This window comes from Hermetia illucens, chromosome 2 (assembly GCF_905115235.1).
Source record: "Hermetia illucens chromosome 2, iHerIll2.2.curated.20191125, whole genome shotgun sequence".
Lineage (NCBI taxonomy): Eukaryota > Metazoa > Arthropoda > Insecta > Diptera > Stratiomyidae > Hermetia > Hermetia illucens.
The window spans coordinates 180,352,915-180,376,118 of NC_051850.1; the positions used below are offsets into that span (position 1 = coordinate 180,352,915).

General features: G+C 44.0%; 1 protein-coding gene across 1 annotated transcript in view; it reads right to left on the reverse strand.

Annotated features, from left to right (window-relative positions):
* LOC119650383 overlaps positions 1 to 23,204 on the reverse strand; it is a 69,585-nt gene that overhangs the window by 29,951 nt on the left and 16,430 nt on the right. The window contains exons 4-9 of the mRNA XM_038053122.1: positions 23,064 to 23,188; positions 22,413 to 22,580; positions 14,802 to 14,968; positions 13,274 to 13,843; positions 1,323 to 1,534; positions 291 to 564 (exon numbers count right to left, since the gene is read on the reverse strand). Coding sequence (XP_037909050.1) covers positions 291 to 564; positions 1,323 to 1,534; positions 13,274 to 13,843; positions 14,802 to 14,968; positions 22,413 to 22,580; positions 23,064 to 23,188 — 1,516 coding nt within the window. The remainder of the gene's footprint in view (positions 1 to 290; positions 565 to 1,322; positions 1,535 to 13,273; positions 13,844 to 14,801; positions 14,969 to 22,412; positions 22,581 to 23,063; positions 23,189 to 23,204) is intronic.

Below are 23,204 nucleotides of genomic sequence, written 5' to 3' on the forward strand. Positions count from 1 at the left end.
ACCCTTGTCATCAGATATCGATTTCATAATGACAACAGTTCAATTCATTCAACCAAAGAAGCCTTGAAGCTAAAGGAAAATAGCATTATCTCGTCTACGGAAAATCGAATCATAACAGTCCTTCAATATTTGTTTTTCCAATTCTCCTTTGTAATTCCAATTATGTCGGCAAGGACAATAGGAGCAATAAGTAAATGTTGATTCATTAGTGCATCTCGGAATACACTACTTGACATTATCATAATCAACGTCATAAGGATAAAAAGCAGAAGATGCAGGAAAGTACTTACCACCAGCTTTCATTAATTCCAGACCCTTTTCCGGGCTCAGCCAGCGTTGCTTGACTCCGGCGACACCTTTTACCGCCTCTCCGCGAAACATTTTCCTGCCACCTTGCCGACCTCCAGGTGGAATTGTGAAAACCTGACTTTCATTACTCGCCGCCCCCTTGTTGTTATTAATACTATGCCGCCCATTCCATCCTGTGTCGGATTTCCTCTCAACGTCGACAGGTTGACTGATTTTTCTCCGATAGAGTTCGATAGCATCCGGATCAGTTGTTCGCTTTTGATATTGAAATGAATTTTACCTTTTAGTTGTTGACTCTTCCTATTTTTCATCGTCATCGAGGACTTTGAATATGTACTTGTCGATGACAACGAGGTATCAAGGATGAGTCTTGTGATGGAAGTACTGGGAAAATGATTACAACACTCTAAAATAAACGAGGAAAACTAGAGGAAAAACAGGAGTAAGTCAGTCAGGAACGACTCGAGTGGGAGGAGTTTGTTTAAGGTTTATCCTTTCTGGGTAAAGGAAGAAGGCGATGGAATGTCAAATGAAGATGTTTTCCAATTTAAGGAAACTATGATGGGTAGTGATCAAGGAAAATTTCAATATATTTGCAGTTGGTGAAGGTAAATAATGAGGTTGCAGACGTTTCCACATGATCGGAACTTTGCCATTAAATTTCCTATTTGATCCGGTGAAGTAATGTAGAAAAATGAAAATATTTTTTTTATAAAAAGTCCTGCACTTCAGCAATTGGGAATGAATGTAGCGAGTCCTTTGAAAATCGACTCCTGGTCCAAACTTGTAAGCTCAGATATCAGAGGGCTGAAAAATATCCGTGAAGTCTGGGCGCATAATATAGTTTGAGCATGAATCCTGGCCGCATTTGAAGCGTCCAATTAAAGGAGTTAGACTTGGCAGCCTTGTATGTTTGTCCATAAGTCTGTTCTCCCATTCAATAAATTTTTGCTCACCATCCTGTCCCTGTAAGGGAAAAACGGAGTTGGAACTAATACAAAGTAGATACTTACTCGAAAATAGTCATGAGTGTACAGAATATCCTCGATGGCAACCTCCAATGAGCTATCGATTAAATCGCGAATGTTCTTCATTGTTTTTGGTTTTTCCATTAGTCGAGTTCCGACAATGGTTCCTGAATAGAATTGACTGATGCAAAATGCGAAGAGCAAAGTCGAAAGGATAACAACGCGACCGGATACTAGATGACAGGAATAATGAGGTCCTGAAATTGAATGAAGAGATTGCGGATTGAGGTTTCTGTTTAATAGAATGGATAAGCAGCTGGAGCTGGACGGCCAATTGTTTGCATTTCACATTATTTATACAAATTGATTCAATGGGAGTGGCCTGGAATGTTTGAATTATGCAGCATAGCCAATTAGTTGCACAGTTGAATGAGAGATTTGAGAATTGGAACCAAGTAAAGGACTCACTCTTTTGTAGTGATTCCCTTTTTGGTTTCAAATGATTTGTTAAGTAACTTTGCAGTTGGAAATGATTGGATATCATTGAATGGTTAGAAACTCATTAGCTATCATTCAACAGAGTTGGAGTGGTTTTATTTTTTATCTGTTTTGGTGCTTGCAGCTAGCCAGGGACTTGAATGAAGAATTTCATCCTTCACGATAAATTTATATAATTTGGACAGACAACTTTTTCAGAGACACATTTTGTTTCTCCCCTCCTACATCTATTTCGACTGCCAAGCACAAGCTCACAAGAGGAGAACCAGCAGAATATGATCATACGATAAAGTACAAGCGGCCTAAAATAAGGCCGCATTACCATTGGTACTAAATACTTCTAGCTGCATCCTAAGCTAATTGTCTTATCAGATCTATTTTAGCTTGGCCGTCCATTGTAGATACTGAAGCGGCAGCCAATCCGACTAGATTTACTGTGGACTCTTCAGATTTCGAGTTCCTTAAGCTTTCCTTTTTCTCGCTTCTCTTATCAGTACGTCTTGAACATGCCAAATTTGCTCAGAGACTCACTGGCTTTCACTCGCTCGTTCTCTCCTCTTTAACCGTCCCCTGCTCTCTAAAACGCTAGAGAAACCGGAGAAAATGCGAATCAACGTCGAGAGAAGCAAAGGGATCTACCCTAGGCAACATCTATGGAACGTTTTTAACGATAGTCTCATTAGACTATCGGCAAACATGAAGAATCGTATCTGGTCGGTTATGTAGAGGATACTGCGGAACTTGTAGTCACTGCGGTTTAGCGATAGAAGCGGTATTCCATTCGCCCTTTCCTTTTGACCAAATAATGTATTCAATAATGTGTAATTTTCTCTTTATCTTCATACTTTCTCTACCCCTTTAGTTTTCCCAATTATCCCTCTTTATTTCACAATTCCCATCCCGTCTTCATTTCAATCCAATACTTAATACTTCAACCAATTACATTTTTTTCTTGTTCTGCTTATTTATTTTTTAAATAATCCAACAACTGGTCCCTTTCCCTTAAATTCCCTTAATATCGGTTTGCTGTCTGTCTATCTGTCCGTCACACGCATTTTTCTCGGAGATGGTTGTAGCGATTGACACAAAGTTTGATAGAAAATTGGGAACTGTTAACGCTCACGTATATAGTGAGTTACATCCTTTTACGTCGAATTTAAGGGGGGGTCCCCATAAATGCGAAAGGGTGTGTACATTTTTTTTTTCATCAAATATAGCCATATGGGGTATCAAATTAAAGGTCTCGGTTAGTACTTTTCGAAGCCGTTTTGACATTTGTTGAAAAGATGGGGAGTGCGGGGGGTTAAAAGTGATCATTTTTTTAACGAACCCATTCTTAGAAACTACACAATCGAAAAATCTGAAAAAAATCAGGGGATTGCCTAGGCTCCGAAATACACTCCATACCGATACCTTTTCAAATGAAGTTAATAGTAGCACATTACTATAAGTTTTAGTAATTGACAGGAAAATCCCCCTTAAGTTCATGATCCTGCCGAATTTGGTAGTTTGCGGTAGATGTCGCGTTTGTTACCAATCGGCTTTCCAGAGTACAGAAAGACATTGCCATCAGTCTGGTAAGAGGAAAAGGAATACTCTCCAGAGTCCCACCATTTTACTTTGCTTAGACTCAAAATGTCTAGCTTATGTCGGTGGAATTCTCGTTCGAGATGGAGAAATGTGGCATTTTGAGGACCTTCGGTACCGTTGTCGCCAATACGCAGATTCTAGATACCAGTTATAGTTTGCTTTCGGAAGCCAAAGGTCTTCAGCATGACGTCAGCACTCATCTGAGGTGTTGATGGAGTAAAGTTTCAAAATTTGTGAATTGTTGGTCCACAAATTTCTATGTATGTCAGTTAACCCATTAGGTGCGTGTTTCCTGCCGTCACAAAGACAATACCTAAAATAATCCTGGAATGCGTCAAAGAACATCTCGAAAGCTTAGTTGACACAAAGGCTGGTTTCCGTTCCGGATCCTCCGATGTTGGGATCATTTTGAAATTGTGTGCGGAGTTTAGATCTTCGTTTCACCTGCTCCTCATCGAATTCGAGAAAGTTATTAATATAATGTACAAGGAATGTATGTAACATGTTGTTTGCAGGAGGGGCATTCTGGAGAGACTAATGGCTATAATTAGAGCGACATATGATAACACAAAATGTCACGTGTTTCACAGAGGTAAAATCTCGGAGGACGTTGAACACCAAGGCCGAATTCGTCAGGGTAGCATCATGCCGTCGATATTATTTCCTCTTGCTATCGGTGGTTTCTTCTGTCATACTTTCTTGTCCGGACCATGTGGAGGCGTTCAACAGACTACAAACATCTCGACTACGCTGATGACATCTGTTGATTTTTTTAATGTTCTCACCGTGTCATGGACCTTGGTCGAATTGTTCGGGACCACCAGGTAGCCACAAAACCAAGGTTATTAGTCTGACGAGTAGTCGTACTTTCCCTATCTGTAGTAATGGGTAGAGCATCGAACGCATCGCTCAATTTATACATCTAGGAAGCGTGGTTTCTGCAGACGGTGGCACTGAACTGAACATATTACTAGATTTGCTTTAGTTGCCTTGTCTATTATCAAAAATGCAGTTATCTCAACACTATGATGAAGCTAAGACTTGTCCGTCCTTATTGTGGTATCATATGGGAGTAGTACATGGAAAATGATCCCTACTATCACTCGAATGCTCTAGGTCTTCGTCAGTAAATGTCTACGACGTTTCATCGAAGCACACCCGTCTTATACTATTAAAAATGAAGATCTTTGTCGGCGTACTGGCCTGCAACCGTACACAATATGATTGGAAGCCAGAAGTGGCACTGGGTAGGTCACACATTAGAAATGTATTGCTGGCTATACAATGCAAAAGAATACGATTTCCCAAGATGTCCGGACGAGTGGGTCACAGCAAAGGTACTTGCCACAGAATAGTAGAGAAGGGGTGCGGGCTCCTCGGGAAATTTTGGGGGAGTTGAGGCGCATTTGAAATAACCGCGAACGATGGCGCCTAGGCCGGAAACGTTTATTGATGAGTGCTACGTATCCCATTCCGCTTGAAGAAAGTATGGGGTGATGCCCTTAGCAAGGAGGACTTTCGTAAAGGCCTCGGTCAACAATCCAGCCGGAATGTTTTACAGGTGCGTGTGTTTATCGTACTGTGAGGAAGATCTCCGTTGCTATCATTGTTAAAGAACGTATCACCAACTATAAGCCTAAGAGAGCCGACTCAAGGGAGGTGATTACGCTTGGAGAACGATGATACACACTGAAGAGGAGGATGAACTGATGGTGTTATCTGAAACTTGGGCTCAGTGGTTCAATCAAAAACATGGAAAGATTGTGAATAGAAAGAGCAGACCGTTTCTTAACTAGGGAAAACCCATATATATATATGTATGCATTTATTTACTAATGCAGCTCCTAAATGGGCGTGAACATTTTCGGTATTACTTGCACCAGATTTTTCATCCCCTATCCCTTGATTTTGTTTTCTGCAGTGAGGCGGCGCAGTCAACGCCACTCACACTAAACTTTAACAGTAACTTTATGTAGCCCTCTTTGGACAGCGTCTTCAGGGAGGTGCTGAGGAGTGTTGATAGTGAAACCATATTGCACATTAATTTCGGGCTTTTTTTTTCCGCTATGACATCAACTAACTGAGTGGCGCGCATTTTAAAAATGGAAGTTATGCTGCCGCACCCTGTATAAGGTCCGATAATTGCGTTGAGGGCATCGTTTAACCTCCCTCTTTCACTCGTGAATCTCGGACAATGGACCAAAACATGCTCCGGGTCCTCGGGTGTAGGGCGCATTCGGGACAGTCTGGGGACTCATCCAATCCGAAGCAATGAAAGTACTTCCAATATCCATAGTGTCCTCTAAGGAACTGCATTAGGTGGTAGTTCAACTCTCCATGCTCGACCCATCCTTCAATACATGAGATCAGGGCCTTTTTCGGAATTATCCCACCGTTGCTGCTACCTCCTGTACAGTTCCTTCTTAGTTGCCTTTCGGAAGCTCGAAGTCACTTCAGCCGGAATCATCCTCCTTCTCCTATAGAGGCAGTGTGCCTTATTCGCTAGAAGATCCATGGGAATCATTCTCGCGATGACACACACTACCTCACCAGATACTATCCTATATACACTGTATGCCCTCAGCGGCCGGTATGTCGAACTTACCCTTCCCTTGTTCACTGTGTTATGCAGTGCGCACGCCCATGCAGGAGCCGCACATAACAGGATGGATTTCACCGCCCCTGCGATAAGCAGCTGGCGACCAGACTTTGGCTCTCCAATATTAGGCGTCATCCTTGCTAGCGTTTTAGCGCGTATAGTCCAGGTACCTCTTGAAGCTCAACTTGGTATCGATCATTACTCCCAGGTATCCAACAATCGATTTTGAAACGACTTCGTGATTAAAAACTCGGATTTTGACAGTGTTGTTTTTTCTGCGATTGGTAATAAGGACCGGCTCTGTCTTATCTTTCGTCAGGTCCAGTTTCACCATTTGGAACCATGCTTTCGCAACTACTACCACTGCCAGGTTGTCTGCAAAACCCATCAACGTTGCCTTCTTTGGCACGCGAAGGCCAAGCACTCCGTCATACATTATGTCCCATAGCGAGGGTCCCAGTACAGAACCTTGGGGAGCACCTGCTGTCACAATATATTTTTTCGGCCCTTCGTCCGTCTCGTACGAAAAAAGTCTCTCCGAAAGGTAACTCTCGATTGTTTGAGTTAAGTAATCAGGGAAACCCAGTTTAGCCAGGATGCCCTTAATCCAACCCCAGTTGGCCGAGGTCAAGGCATTCCTGACATCCAGCGTTACCACCGCGCAACACTTACCAGCGGCCGATGCTTCCCTGGCCAAGTCTACAACCGTTGCAGTGGCCTCGACTGTGTATCGGGCTCTGCAAAACCCGTACTGCTGCGATAGATCACCAGCTAGCTCGACGAACGGAAGCAGCCCGTTGTATATCACTCGCTGCAACACCTTCCCCATAGTGTCTAAAAGACGGATAGGACGATATGAAAAGGGTGCGCCAGGTGGTTTTTGGGGCTTCGCTAGCAAATTCTGCTCTTTCTACTGCGCGGGAAACACCATGCACGATTCAAACGTACTTTTGAACCAACGCGGGTCTAATTTCAGCAGTCAGCTTTGTTCAGAATCCCATCCAACCCGGGAGCCTTATTATCCCCAATTCGTCCACAGATCTCCCGCAGTTCCTCCTCGGTAACCCCTGGGATTGTGAAGACGTCCTGTTGCACCATTGGTTGAGGTCCACTTTCTTCCTGTTGTGGGAAAATAATTACAATTATTTTGAACAGGAGTCGCGGGCACGTTAGTTGAGGTGATTTTTGTCCACGCATCTTGTTCAATACAACCTTGTAAGCAGCGTCCACTGGGTTTGCATTTGTATCAAGGCACAACTGCTTGTAGCAATTCCCCTTACTTTCCCGTATAGTCTTGTTAAGGCTACTTCGAAGATCGCGGTATTCTTCTTCGACTGCGGATGTTCTGGTTTTTCTCCGGGCCTTTGACAAAGCCTCCTCGCTTGCAGACACGATGCTCTCAATAGCTCGGTTTCCTGGTTCCATCAGTAGTTTGGTTTCCTATTGTGGTGGAGCTTCCGTTCTCATGCCTCAATTACTCGTTGACATAACTGGTTCACTTTTTCCAGCGCCAAGAATGTCTGTTCCTGAAAAACTCCAGCGGACCACCCAGCTATCCTGGTTTTTCCGCATCTGTTGCTCACCCCACTGTCGCCCTTCTCGTTCCTGATCCCGAGAAAGATGGCCTGGTGGTCACTGTGGGTGTATCGTTCACTCACCTACCAGACTATCCCTCGCGCCAATGACGTACTGAGGTAGGTTAGATCGACGATTGAGCCTAGCCTTCAATATCGGAAGGTGGGAACGTATCCAACTTTGGCAAGTATGATGTACAGCTCGGCGAAGGTTTTAAGCAAGATTTGGCCATTGGGGTTTGTTAATCGACTTCCCCAGTCAGTAATTTTGGGGTGTCCAACACTAAGCTGTCTAGAATTTCCTCATATTGCTCTAATGTTGCACTAGGAGGAGCATAATTGCTGCTGCCGACCCTTGGGAACGGACGACCATTACTCTTGAAGAGTACCGACCCTATTTCAAGCACGGCCTTCAGCAACGAAGGTATGTACTACGGTCTCTTAGTGGCTAACAGTAGAGCAGAGAGTGACGAGGCGACTGGAATGGCAGACAAAAAAATTACCTGAAGGCATTGGAGCAGCAGCAGAGGCGGAAGGAATTGGAATACCGCCGTCGAAAGAAGGACGGTTCCACTACAGTTGGACTGATATGATTAAGGGAATCACCATTAAAGCTGGACACCGATGATTGAATTCTCCCGGGCGCAAAAGTGGAAGAAAGGCAGACCATGGAATTTCATATAGGAAAGCTCAAGAAGTCTTTTAATCCAGAATGGTATAGATATCAGTCACAGCAGGCACAGTATGTTAACCGAAATTGAAAATATTGAGAAATGCTAAGAGCTCTGGTGAGGGTGTAATACAGACATAATTAACTTTAATGTGCACAAACGCAAACTTTCTAAGGGTGTGGCGTACGGTCTATATAGATCTTACATATTCAGGTGCCACGTTTGTAAGAGATGACGTTAGTAACCAGACTCTCCCTCCGATCGATTATTTACCTTGTCTTTGTAGGAGAATTAAGTAAAAAGCTTCCTTGGGATATTAGCTAAGCTCTTCGGTATTCGGACGCTAATCGGAGGTGCTACTATCATTCAGAAAGTGGATGATCAATTTGGTTAAAAAGTGGTCAGGAACGGGAAATTTTAGGGAGTTTACGACCCTCAGTCAGGTCCTGCTCTAATCTGCAAGCCTAAAATAAAAATCAAAGCTTCCATCTTAATGATTAACTTTTCAACGGGCTGAGCCTAGACTTAGATTCTGTTGGGATAGCAGGTCTGGATCTAAACTCTGTAGGAAACCGATCTAGTTAAGAGTGGAGGTTGCTTCTCTCAGTGCAGCTGCCCCCAGACTTTAATCGGCACCATCGGCTTGAACCAACTTGCTGGGTAACGTTCTTCCTCTTGGCAAAGCAACCCTTCGGATAAGTCAAACTTCGGGTTGATTTTGTGACTACAATGAGAGCCTAGCTGAAACAAGCACAACGGTACCAGTCTATATTGAGTGCATGGGTCGGTTTATTCATACTGGTGGATGTCAGACCTACCTAAATCTTTACCGAACTTTGGAGTACGGCACCTGTGTTCAAACACAACACAATGCTTTAGGCCACATGGTTTCTGTTCGCTTGAACGTAACCATGGCCCCTGTGATACTCCCACTAGGGGACCAACGGAATCAACCGAGCTGAACGTACATGAGACAGGAATTCTGCTGAGACTTGTGAATTTAGGAGCTATCCCCGTTCTTATAGCATCAGTATATTCCTGTAAGGTTTCGTAACTTATTGCCACTTCAGATGAATGCCCGTGCTGACTCGGGTCTGATTACCCTGATTAAAATTCGGTATGAAGGTTCTCCTCGGCCACTTCGTTTTGGTTTGGCCAACATGGTTGCTGCCTCGTCTTTCTCACCGCCACCTCAGAGCACCAGGTAGATTGGACAGTCAGTTCTAGGCGTTTTACGTGAGCACCTGTCATGGAGACTTAATCCCACGGTCTTCTTAAGACACGGACTGATATTGTGACCACAATCAGAGCCCCGCTGCGACAAGCGACAACGGTACCAGTTTTTACCAAGTGCATGGCTCAGCATTCATACTGGTGGATGCAAGACCTACCTAAATCTCTACCGAACTAAGGAGTACTGCACCCTTGTTGAAACACAACACCACACTGAGACCCAAAGGTCTCTGTTCGCTTGAACGCAACCACTACCTCCATGAAGCTCCCACTAGGGGGCCAACCGCAAACAACCGAGCTGTACTCATATACAACAGGAATTCTCCTGAAGTATGTGAGTCCAGGGGCTTTCCCGGTTCCCATCGTACCAGTATACCCCTGGTAAGGTTTCGTGACCAATTGCTACTTCAGATGAGTCCCCGTGCAAACTCGGGTCTGATCGCCCTGATTAGGCCTTTGGAGCATTCGCCTACTGCATCACGGCCGGCAAGCCAGTGCGATACAGCGTCTCCCCGTGCCACTACTATGGAGGTTCTCATCGGCCACTTGGTTTTGGTTCAGCCGACAGGGTTGCCGCCCCGTCTTCCTCACCATCACCTCTGAGCACCAGGTAGAGTGGATAGTAACTTCTCTGCTGAATCAATATCAAGTGGTCAGAGGAAAATCTTTTAACTGTAGCCAGGGGAGAGTTGTATTAGCATTGACCTGTTGGTCGAGGATGCAATAGGCGTATGTTCTGCGGCCTTATACGCTGGCTAGCATCAGCCCGGTACTAGGCTGTTGGAACCGTTGATGTGTAATTCGATGAATCTATCTATGAATCGTGCAGTTTAATAAACACAGCGGGATTTAAAGATAACGATCTCTGATGTGTGAACTTTTTTTGTGTATGGGTTATGCAGGATGCGCACATGGTTCCTTGAGAAGATTTGATGTTTCCGTCGAACGTTGAAGGGGAAACTTAATGGGGTTGAAAAGGCTTGGATAATACTAATGTATAATCTCCGCTTGATGTGGAAACATTCCACAACGATCAATTGGTCCTTTGATTGAAGGATGGTTCGGCTATTTATCGTCAAACGGCTTAAGTGATTGAAGCTTGGAGTGTGCTACCGAATTCATCATGACTGCTTCGGGTTAAGAGAAGTCCAAATCAAACGGATGCCTCGAGGTTGGACAAGGATCCGAGCGTACAATATGTGCTTATGGTGTAGATCTGGAGAGAATTGTGTCGCGGTCTGCCTGCAGCTAAGGGCAGTTCTGCTGAAGTATCACGTCGATATATGGAGGGAGGGGGGCATTGCCCACTTTACATTGCCTTTCTGGATCTAGAGAAAGCGTTTGACCGTGTACCACACGAACTCATCTGGTATGCTTTACGACAACACTTCGTGCCAGAAGAACTCGTGCGCTGGGTTCAATTGCTCTACCACGATCCGAAAAGTAAAGTTCGAAGTATGGCGGGTGTATCAAAACCGCTTCGTGTCTCTGTTGGTGTTCATCAAGGAAGCGTCCTCTCACCACTCCTTTTTGTTCTTGTTATGGACACCGTCACACGGGATATCCAACGTCCAGCGCCCTACACACTGCTTTATGCAGATGATGTTTTCCTAGCATCTGATAGCAAAAATGATCTCGAGCAACTTGTTCAAAAATGGAATGATCGCCTCATGCAATACGATCTCAGATTGAATTTAAACAAAACTGAATTTTTGACAACTGATCCCCATGAAACAGGTACAATCACTGTCAGCGGTAGTGATCTGCCCAGAACTGAACGATTTAAATACCTCGGGTCAACGCTATCAGCCAATGGAGAAGTGCGTTATGAAATTGCTTCACGCATTAACGCAACCTGGATGAAGTGGCGTTCCACAACTGGTGTCCTTTGGGATCGATGTATCAACGAACGTCTCAAATCTAAAATTTACCGCAATGTCGTCCGCCCAGTCGCTCTCTATGGTTCTGAGTGTTGGCCGACTATAAAAGGCAATGAACGGCGTCTTGCGGTAATGGAGACGAAGATGCTACGTTGGACTAGTGGCGTGACACGTTTAGATCACATCCGAAATGAGGATATCCGCGATCGTTATGGGGTTGCACCGATCGTGGAAAAGTTGCGAGAGAGGCGTCTTCGATGGTATGGTCACGCAATTCGTGCAAACGAGAATTCACTTGCCAAGATTGGTCTGAACATCGAAGTCGATGATAAACGACCAAAAGGCAGACCTAAACAACGGTGGCTTGATACGCTGGATTTGAAAGCCTCGAGATTGCACCCAGATCAGGCATTCGATAGAGCCAAATGGCTGAAGAAAAAGAAAGGGGGCGTTGGAGGGTACATTGTATTTCAACTTTTACATATCCGATCAACTTTCTATTACAAGCAACCGGACTGTAGCAATCACTTGAGAAGAACAGTGATGGTGTATGGTCTATTCGGTGACTCTTTACCAAGACGACGTTTGCGGTGGAAGGGTTGGGGTAACGATGTTGGCGTTTTCCCCATTGCTGTCAACAATACGACGCCTTATGAAAACTCCCTTGTGGAGATGAGAGCGTTGAGAGATTCTCCCTAAAGGGGCAGCTGCGAGGGGTGGAAAGTGCACACGATACATCCAAAGTATCAACAGAGGAGGACGGTAAGAACCGAATGAGAGTGGAAGCCGGATAGGATGGTACAAGGCATGCATAGCCTTAAGGCTAATTGAGGGCATGGGAGGAACTTTTTGTTCCAATACTGCTTGAAACATTAGATGCGCTTTTGCGGGTCCATGTAGGTGGGCAACACCTAAAATCTTCTGTTGATGGAGCAACCTTATCGCTTGCTAATTTCTTCCTCCCTCGAGCTCTCCAAAATGTAATCAAGGAAACATGATTGATGTGAAAGGAAAATTTTACAGGTGACTGCAATCGAATACGTTTCTGGTAAGATTTGCGGTACAGTTAACAAACATTGTGAAACACTACGTGGACAAGACTGTAAGGACATTCTTCCCACAGCTTTTTCATTTATTTTCACAAAGATTATTTGACGATCCATCTCTTTCCCCCCAATAACTCTACAGGTGCGAACCACTTTCCTTTTCCTCTCATCTTAAAAATCGCGAATATTAAGTCCAATCTTAATCTGTTCGTCCTCTACGAAATTTTAAATGCGACTCCTCACACTCCAAATCCTTGAGAATCATTAACCTGTGAGCAATACATTATTCGAGGGGTGTCTAACCTACGCACTGTTAGTTGTACTCTAGCAGAACTGCCAGCTGACTCTCCATTGCATTTAAGTTGCAACATTGTTCCCAGAAACGTTTCTAAATTACTGGAGGAAAAATACTTACGAAAATTGCATGCAATTGCACGCTGGCAAGGCCAAGTAAATAGCATGACAAGGTCTATTATCCTCAAGAAGGATTATTTAAAGTAGAATTGGGATTGTGAGAGGTTCTAGGACTGTTGAGTTTAGGGTACTAAATTTCAAGTCAAATTATAATGATCATTATTAGTGTGTCGTCCGTAGGAGGTGTAGAAAATTGGAAAAGGGATGATGAGAATTTTCTTCGTACCATTGCATTGGAAGATTTCCGGAATATGTATACCCTCTCAAACTTACTTTAATTGTGGATGCAATCACTAAATTACGAACTTGTTATCTCCTGAATATAAATTTAGAATCATTCAATGACATTCAAGGACTCCTTCCTATATAATAGCAACGAAATTGATTATCATTACTTCTGAAAAATCTATGAATTTTTCACAAAGTATCTCAAGGAACATTTATAGTTAACATAGTTACCCCCTAGAGATAAACGAGCTTACTTCACTTACCTTGCTGACAAATCGCTGCAATAAAAAACAGGATGCAACATTGAAATGATCTGGATGTGCCCCAAGGAGCTATTTCATTTGAGCTTCCATTCAAATTCAGCCAAGATAAACGATCTTTTCTTCTGTTTTGCTGTAAATAAGTAGCCGGCATTGTTGTCCGTTTTGAATATTTTCCAACATTGCTCATTGCACAAATATTGGCTTCGTTTGCATTACTCGTTCTGGAACAATCATCCTTTGCCCTAGGAGTATCTTCAAGTCCTTCAGTTGCGTCGTTCAACTTGCAGGAGCAAAACGGACGGGACAATCGAAAATCTTTTCTGTGGTTGTTGCTATTATTGGGAAAATTACGATAATCCGTTTTAGTTTGAAAGCAAGTTGTGGCATTTGCTGGAGTTGCTATCGGATGGGGAGCCTTCCGGGTATAGAAGAACTTCCCAAAGAAGCGTCTTAGCACAATTGCAAGTTGTGATTTATGACGACAATTGAGAATGCTTGCAAGAAAATCTCGAAGATTGCAGTTGCGTCCATGAATTCGTTTCCCTCGATTTGTTAAAGTGTCGGTGGTATCTGGAAGAACATTGTGTCGATTAAGTGCCAGCTCGTAGCTTGGAAAATGCTGGGCATTAGCTTGGCTTCAGTTGGGACAGGGATCGGTTGCATTGATTTAATCTGGAAGGAGATTTTCCGGGGATCGGTCGAAAGATGGGGTTTTTTGAACTAGGATTCGAAATTTTAATGTTAAATTTTTTCCTTAGTTTGTCTGTTAAAAAACTGAACGAAGCCATTAAATCTTCCTGGAGAGTTTTCCTCGAAGAATTTCATCTCCTCCTTTCCTTATTAATAAAGCTGTGGCCAATATCATGTTTTATAGAAAAATTGGTGGAAATAAATCAAGATGATGAAACGGAGTAGCGTTGCGTTTATGGCACAGAAATATAGTGTTTCTCGGTGAAACAACTTTTTCCGAACTGGTTAAGCTTGAAGTGAGAAAATAGCTCTTAACGTCGATAGGAAATAACAGCACAACTTTTGAATCCTTTGCGAGCACTTCTTGGTACATGAATGCATCATTTTCCAGCATTTCACCATTGATTTGCCAGCAACCGCCCAAACATGCAAGGGAAAACTGATTCGAAACATGTAGCAGGAAAAGCTAATGCAAGAAAACAAAGTTAAATAACCCAAACTAATGAATGGGGTCTGGAATGTTGCAAGATTGCAACAAGCACTTTCATATGGATGGAATGAGGAGGAATGACGGGAGGAAGGGAGTGCAACGAGTACCAGGAGTAAGGAACATAGGAACAGTGCCAAGGATATTTAAGGGCTTTCGTTTTTTTTCCTGGGAAAAGTAAGGTCTGCTTGATGTAGCAGAACGACCGCACACGGTGGAGTGCTGATGAAAGTGGAGACGTCGGCTTAAGAAAAAAGACCATGCCGTAAGGCTAAGCATCCAACTTTAGCCAGAAGGTGTGATACGTCAATTAGTGGAGCCACAGGATTTTACGCCACACATATTAATTACCCATTTCGTCCAGAAGATTTTCCTCGGTGTGCCTTAGATGCCACAGAATAACAACAGATACTAGGCCACAGATACCAATGCATATCCACACTTGATTTGAAAATGGTTGCAGGAAAATATTTCGCATGTAACGGGTTGAATTTGGATGTCGAAATATGAAGCAGGGCCTGGAAAAGAAACGAGTTTATGTAGTATAATGAAAAAGTAAGTTTCGTAATTAACTAGGTGTAGTTTAGAAGGATTCACTGGTGTAGTGCTTAGTAGAGATATTTTTTTTTTCTCTTTAGTCAGTGAGCTTTTTAAACCTTATCTGATGAAGAAAAAGATGCCATTGAAAATGTTCCAGTCACGCCTCCCCGGTTATACAATGCTTGGTCAAGAAAACTGTGTTCATCTTCCTGTTCGAAGAATCGGATAATTAGTGAGCTTAATATTCACCCCAATAAGTAAGGATTCATTAGCGTTATAAGGCATGTACCTCGCCCACCCTTTGGGAGGAGCAAACCAAGTTTCCAGGTGGCAAGGAGTGTCATTGCGTATTCGTGGAGTAGGTATGAGGTAGATAACTGGCCCGTGGCCCTTGTGGTATGTCGATTGGTTTCTCGGGTGTGTCGATGGCTCCTTGATGTGTTTCTCTATCCCATGTGGCAAGCCATAAACAGCTGGATTCGCAACCATGTGCTGGCAATCACGTGGCCGCAAACCAATGTACACCAGAGTAAATGCGTGAAATTTTTTTAAGTGGTCGAAAAACATCGAACATACACATATGCTATGCTTTTTGTTCATCATACAAATTTAAGCAATGCGCTGTATTAAAGTCTCCTGTGTGTATACTTCTTATCCACGTACCCATGACCTGCCTTTTCCTTTCTGTATGTCCTTTTCATGTATGGCTGTACAACCTACTACCGGACATATATTGAGAAATTACCAATCTTGTCTAACTCCCGTGCCCCCCGATCCTCGTTTTCGAAACATTGCATTTTTGGTCAAGATGACATTTAACGCCTGCAGATGGAGAAGGATGAAGGTGATATGCCATGCCTAAAAGCGGCAAAAATTGTAACAATTGGTCCTCGAGTTTGGGAGTTCGGTAGGGCTCCCAACCTACATTTCAACGTCACCAGTGGACAGGGGATTATTTTTTCTTGGACTCGGGCTGAGGAAGGTGTGTACACACCGTCGCCTTAGAGAGTTTTAAAATCAGGACAGCTTTCACCGACACCTCGACTATGCTGATGACATCTGTTTGCTCTCTCACCGGTTCATGGAACTTGGCCAAAAGGCTCTAGATTTAGAATGAGGGGGTAGTAGAGTTGGACTGAAGATAAACACCAGCAAAATCATGTTTCTCATTCTGACGGGTCATCGCACTCTTCCTATTTCCATTATTAGAAGAGCATCGAAAGCGACGATCAATTTGTATATGCCTGATACAATTTCGAAGGAAGGTGGTGAGGCTGCATCTGATGAGTGGTCTCTGCCCTGGGGATAACAGATGGTATTCGAATGGAGCATCAGTGATACATGGTCGCCTCAGTGAGTAAGTTTTACCTTACCGTGCTACGGGGACTGTAGTATGGAGCTCCTAACCCCCATACTCATGGGAATCAAATGAGTAATGTTACAAAAATAAAGAAAATGAAGAAAGCTACAACCACATAACCGGGACCCCGTGCCGCACACAAACTGGTTCACTAGGCGGAGACACAACTGTGAAATACTGAAAGCCAGGTGATTACACCCAAGAAGGGAGAAGTTGGCACGTCAAGCAGTGGATCCAAGGTCAACATTGGCATATTGCGAGGACAACAACCAACAAACACCACTGTTCAAAAAGCAGGGACAAGCAAAAGCACATTTGAGATAAACATATCACACGTCAGGAAGGAGACAGGTCTCAGTGGGGCAGATGCTAAATGATATCGCGTTATCTGATAGGCCTGAAACCAGAAAAGGCCCTTAATGAGGCTTAGGACATATCCAAGCCATCTTTATCAGAGCCAAGAAAGCGAGAAGCTGAAGCGGAAATTAGCCCCAATGAAGGAAATGCTCCAAAAGATCCAAACCTGAACTCAAGAGGGGACAAAATCCGGGTAGATCAGGGATGAAGGCAGGAATCAGAAAACCCGTCATTAGCTATGCTAGTACGATCATTCGACAGGCCATACTGCCAAAAATGTTTCCCGAGCAAATATTCACTCGTGAGGAGCAGGAAACTATCGAAGACTTTGTCGTCAGGCAGATGTACAAGGGATGGACTGCGATGTTTGTGTTCAGGGGCCATACTTTCGACCATGTCAAATACTGGTGGACTGCGTGACGGAAAATACTGCAGAGTGGCTTAGGACCACAGTTCCTAAATTGCCAGGCTCGAATGGAGCAGAACTGTCAACATGTGATGGACAAGAGTATAGATGGTGACAGGGATTCTCCCAAATACCGCTACAATAAAGACGGAAGATGGTATGGATCTCCTATAATCACTTAGAATGAGGATCTCCATGCGCGATTATGGATAGTCTTCAGTAAGGGTCTTTAAAGAAGGTAGAGGTTAAGGATAGACTCCGCCCGATCGTGGTAGATGACCGATCTCTGGAGGCAATCAAATGTTGGAGTTGCCATATCAACTACAGGGAAAAACCGAGAAAAGAGAGGAGGAGATACCGGCAGGAAAGCATACCGAGGTCCCCGAAGAACTCTCGAAATCCATAAAGGCGGAAAGGGCTGGAACAGCCAGAGAAGTAGACCTGGTGTCCAGTCAAGAGCGGAAGCTGGATGACCTAGAGCTAGGACTTCTAGGGCTCAGGGTGGAGAGCGACGCGCAGAAAACGCCATGGAGGAGGAAGGCGATACTCCCACAGTGGAGAAGAGCTCCAAACAATAAGGGAGCCAATGGCCAGAACTAAAATAGCTCAGATAAACTTCCATTATGCCAAAGGTGCATCTGCGGTAATTGCGAGGGCAAGTTCCAAGGAGAACGTTGGTATAGTGCTGGCTTAGGAGCTCCAGGTGTACCGGGGGCAGATCCGCGATCCGCAAGGAGGAAGCATGTAGATAATTTGGGACTCTCTTTTGTGAAAAACCAAAAGCTTGCATAATTATAAAACGTAATTTAATGTATATGGGGATCTTGTGGCTATCCAAGTCCCATTTGAAGCCGGGAGGAGCAGTTAAAAGGCAGTCGTGGTATCGGGATACTTCGTAGGAGACGACATCCGGGTTCCACCGGAACAAATCGCTAAACTGGTGAAATACTGTGAGAAGAAGGCGTCGGCTGCGATGCCAACGCCCATCACGAAGTTTGGGGAAGCAGCGAAACCAATCGAAGAGGTGAGTACCTTCTTGAAATTATTCTTAGGAATAAATTAGAAATATATAACATAGGGAGCACTCCAATATTTAGAAAGAGGAAGTGCTTAGCAAACTCTAGGAAATACTCGAATGAACGGGCTGGTCAGAAAATGGAGGATGCCGGATGAGCTCTCTATGTCTGATCACAAAATAATCGGGTTCGACATTGAGGGTAACTCCGAAATAAAAAGAATAATAAGGAATCCCAGGGGAACTGATTGGGAATTCTATGCAAAGCACCTGAGCAACAACATAGCCCACCTTCAAGGGGGCGGTGACATCAGGAGCGAACTGGAATTAGAAACAGTGGTGGAAAACCTCAAAATAGGCGTAAGAAATGCATATGAGGCCAGCTGTCCAGCTAAGACAGTCAAGTCATCAAGGGATGTACCACGGGGGAACAGGAACTTGGCCAGAATGAGAACAAAGGTACGAAAATTCTTCAACCGGACAAAACAAACCGGGGCCTTTTCGATGTCCAAAAATACACTAACTGCGTATAGCAACGCGATCAGGGAAGTGAAACGGATCACCTTCGGGGAATTGTGTGAAGGAATGGAGCAAATCACAGAAGCAACCAGGCTTTACAAAGCTGTAGACAAATCTTTTGCTTACTTGAAGAAGGAAGATGGGGCATTTAGCAAGAATAAGGAAGATAGAGTATACCTGATTTTGAGAACTCATTTCCCGGGGTCCAACCCAACGGTGGCAGGCGACAATATTCTGCCTGGCACCCCAACAACGAATAAAAGGGGATGAAAGGAGAACTGGAAATTACCAAAAGAGGTATGTTCAGAAGCTAGGCTAAGGTGGGTGAATAGATGGCATTTACCCAGCACTAATCCAGAGAGGCCTAGGAGTTATCTTTGAGTCTCTTCTGAGGGTGGTAAGGGCCATCCAAGCTCTGGGATATATACCAAGAGCATGGAGGTGAGCAGAAGTTGTCTTTATTCCGAAAGCGGGTAAAAAGTATCCTTTCCACGCTAAATCGATCAAAGCAATTTGCCTAACATCGTTCGTACTCAAACCGCTGGAGAAGGATGGTCAACTGAAAATGCTCTGTATAAGCTGACGGATGTATTGCGGGATGCTATAGAAACAAAAACAATAGTACTGTGTGCGATTTTGGATATGGAAGCTGCACCCGACATCACATCGCACACAGAGATACAAGCTGCCCTGATTCGCTAGGGGGTGAGGAACACCCTGGCTTTCTGGATGGGAAAAATGCTAGAGAGTAAGCAAACAGAAGCACTGACAAGTACAAATTCAATTGTCAGGAATACTACTCAAGGTTGTCCACAAGGCGCCACTAACGAATACTGAAATAGAGGCGGGGGGTTACGCGGATCGCATTGTTTTAATCTGTAAGGGTAAATATGAAGACACCCTACGTGATAGAATCCAAACTAGATTAAGGGTTACTAATGTCTAGCCCCGGAAAGTGAGACTGCGGATCAATCTAGCCAAACCACCATAGTACTATTCACTAGGAAATGTAAGCTTGATCACCTGAGAGCCATAAGGTTACCTGACATGGAGGTGAAACCAGAAACAGAGGTCAAATATTTGTGAAGTACGCTAGACCACAAATTACTCTGAAAGACCCATGTCGGAAACATTTGGCGGAAAGCGAAGAGGGCTCTGATGGCTTGTAGGTCCATAATAGGTAAAAAATGGAGTTGCATACCGAAGATACTACTTTGGATATGCACTGGGATAGTAAAACCAATGATTATCAATGGAACGGTAATCTGGGTAGAACTGAACTCAGCACACAAGTCAGGGAATTACATAGGCTCCAAAAGCTGGATTGCGTGTGTATCAGTGGGGCAATGAGGATATGCCCAACGGCATCCCTGGAGGTCCTTCTGGGATTAGCCCCTCTCCATCTGCACATACAGATGCAGGCAAGGAGGGCAATATTCAGGATGGCTGATAGTATGAGTGAGGCGGGGAGCTGCGTAAATCGAAGTAAGATTGATATTCTTTCTAGGCGGCATCCCGAATTACTGATACCAAGGGATAACATGACAACGAGGTTTCACTTCGATAAGAAGTTTGAAACACGCTGGAGTAACAAGGCAAACTGGGAGAACGCGGTTGCGACATACGGCTTAAATCAGCAACTGATTACTTGGTACACTGACGGAACCCTCACAGCAGAGTGAGCGGGTTCCGGGGTCATTGGTCCAAAGAAAACGTACTTCGAGCCAATGGGTGCGTGCACTAGCATATTCCAGGCGGAAATATACGCCATAGACAAATGTCCCTCCTTTAATCTGCAAAGGAACTACAGGGGGCAGAACATTGCTATTCTGACTGATAGCCAAGCAGCGATCAAGGCACTTAGGTGGAACCAGGTGAACTCTAAACTGGTGTGGGAATGCCTTGAGAGACTGAATACACGCGGCTCGTCCAACAAGGTCTGGATACTTTGGGTTCCAGGCCATGCTGGGTTGGAATGCAACGAGGCAGCGGACGAACTAGCCAAGAAGGGACCAGGGATGTCTTTACACGGGCTAGAACCCTTCTGTGGAATCGGAAACGGTTTCATGGCTATGACTCTATGAAATGAAGAGGTACGGTTGAGGGAACTAAAGTGGGTCTACCAGGGATGGAGAGTCTAGGGTGCTTTTTGGGGGATATGAACCCATGCGCACAAAGGATTGCTTAACACCACCAAAAAGAACCTCCGAATCATAGTGGGAATTCTCACTGGTCATTGTCGGCTGAAATATCACCTAGGGAAGCTAGGGATATCTACGGACACTACCTGCAGGTTTTGTGAGGAGTATGACGAAACCTCTATAGACATGCTGTGCAAAGTAGGTCGAGGCATCTGGGAGAACACTTCAGATGCAAAGCTGAAAGATCTGGAAGTAGGGAACATACTAAAGTTCCTGACGGCTATAGGCTTCTTTAAGGACGCGGTGCGACTTCCACTCAACAGAATAATAATAATATATATTTGGCGATATTACTGTGCTTATACACAGGGAGAAACTATGGTGATGCATCGGGTGGAAAGTTTACCGAGATCCTCGAAGGAATCGCGGAAGTTATGGGAACTGAAAGAGCAAGACCGAACAGGGAATTGGACCTTTTGTCCAATGGGAAGGAGAAACTAGACGCCACAAGCTGAATCTGCTGGGACTCAAGTTGGACAGCGATACACAAGGATGATATTCGAATAAGAAGAGCTTCAAATATTAATGAAACCAGTGGTCAATAAAACGATAGTCCAGGTAAACCTCAACCATGAAAAAGCTGCAGTGATTGCAAGGGTTTAGGGATATTAATAATTATATGCATAATATCCTTGGTGCGTAGATCCAATTGGATGTGAGCCTTGAAGTGCTGTGCTCGCCTATGATTATTACCATGATTTGATTCGCAGTTGAATAGACTGGTATCGGACATCCAGTCCTTCAGTCACCATTGATATTTGGATCGTGACCTTCCGTGCGATATCCTAGCGCTTTAACTACTGTACCTTGGAGCGATTTCCAAGGATAACATTGCAATATTGCATGGTAGGCATGATAAGATTCAAATGTGATTGCCGTGGTAACATGATGTTTTTGCTTCGATCGCGCTTGGGTTACGTAATAAGGTCTGGCTACTGCGGGTTTCAGGCTACATTGCATTAAAAGGTAATAAGGCAGTGGACGAACTGAGCAGGGAAGGGGCATGATCGCCGCTATGTGGACCAGAATCCTTCTGTGCATTCGGAAAGGAGTTCATGGCTATGATGCTGAAAAATGAAGAGGGACAGCTTAGGGAACTACACTGGGCGAGCCTACCCGAAAGGGAGCAGTCTAAGGGGTTCATAACATGATATGGATGCAAGCGCTCGAAAAGAAGAGCCTCCCGATCATAGTTGGAATATTTTCACTGGACATTACGGGAAAATTATCACCTGGAGAAAATAGGGATATCTGCGGATTCTCTGAGGAGCGCAAGGAAATCTCAATATATGGCTTGGGACAACGTTCGACTCCGACAACGATTGAATTTGTCTGGTTTCCCAAGCATTCATTTATGGCTAGAGCTATAATAAGGACCTTTTCAATGTCAACATATCATTAAGACCAAACTTCTCACCCCCATAATCCATTTTTTCACTCCATTCTCATTTACATGAACAAATTTCATCTCAGGACACACAATATGCATGCATACAATATTCATATCTAAATCTATGAAATCAATCACGATTCTATAATGTCCTTATTCTCAGTAATTACATACCTTGCAATCCATGTCCTCGTCGTATAATCAATCACGGCGGCACGTTCCTCATGAAAGAAAACCGGGGAGCCCCCAATATCAACCTCGCGTCTCACCAAGGCTCCGATCATCCCGTCGAACGTTCCATTTTTCAAATAACCCCAGGAATTGGTACGGAATAGATGAAATCTATGTCGGGAGTTATGTACATATTACAGAACGGAGGAGGAATAAATTATTATTGATTGAATTCCGGCTCAATTTCAGGTGTATCATGAGCTGGTGGATTTGATAGTTTCAAAAGGACGTAACTGAAATGAATTAAGCCCGCGCCTGTGGTTGAATTGTGTGGAATTTAAGCGGATGTGCTAGGGTTTTTGGTAACCCCGGGATTGCTGAGCGATTTTTGGATACTTTTCCTAGAGGAAGGGGTGTAACTACTATGTAATGAGATGTGTGTAGGGTTTGAGTTTAATTATATGAAATTTGTGAGAAGCGGCAACGAATTCCAATCTCGTGCTTTATTTGGGAATTCCCGAAGGAGTAGGGTGAGGATGTGTGCCGAAATTAGATAATTGGAGCCTGTAAGGGGTCATGTGTGATTCAGTTTCAAACATCAATGGTCCGAACACCTTCCAAGGAGCAAATGTCCTAAAAAAGAATGTTACTCACCTGAAATTGAACATGTCTCGAACGTGTGACAGAAGATTGAAATTGAATCGGTGCATTGAATCCAAATGGGGATTATGCTGGTGATTCAAGTAATCCTCAAAGTTCTCGGTCATGTGGCTGGTAATCTGTAACAATATAAAA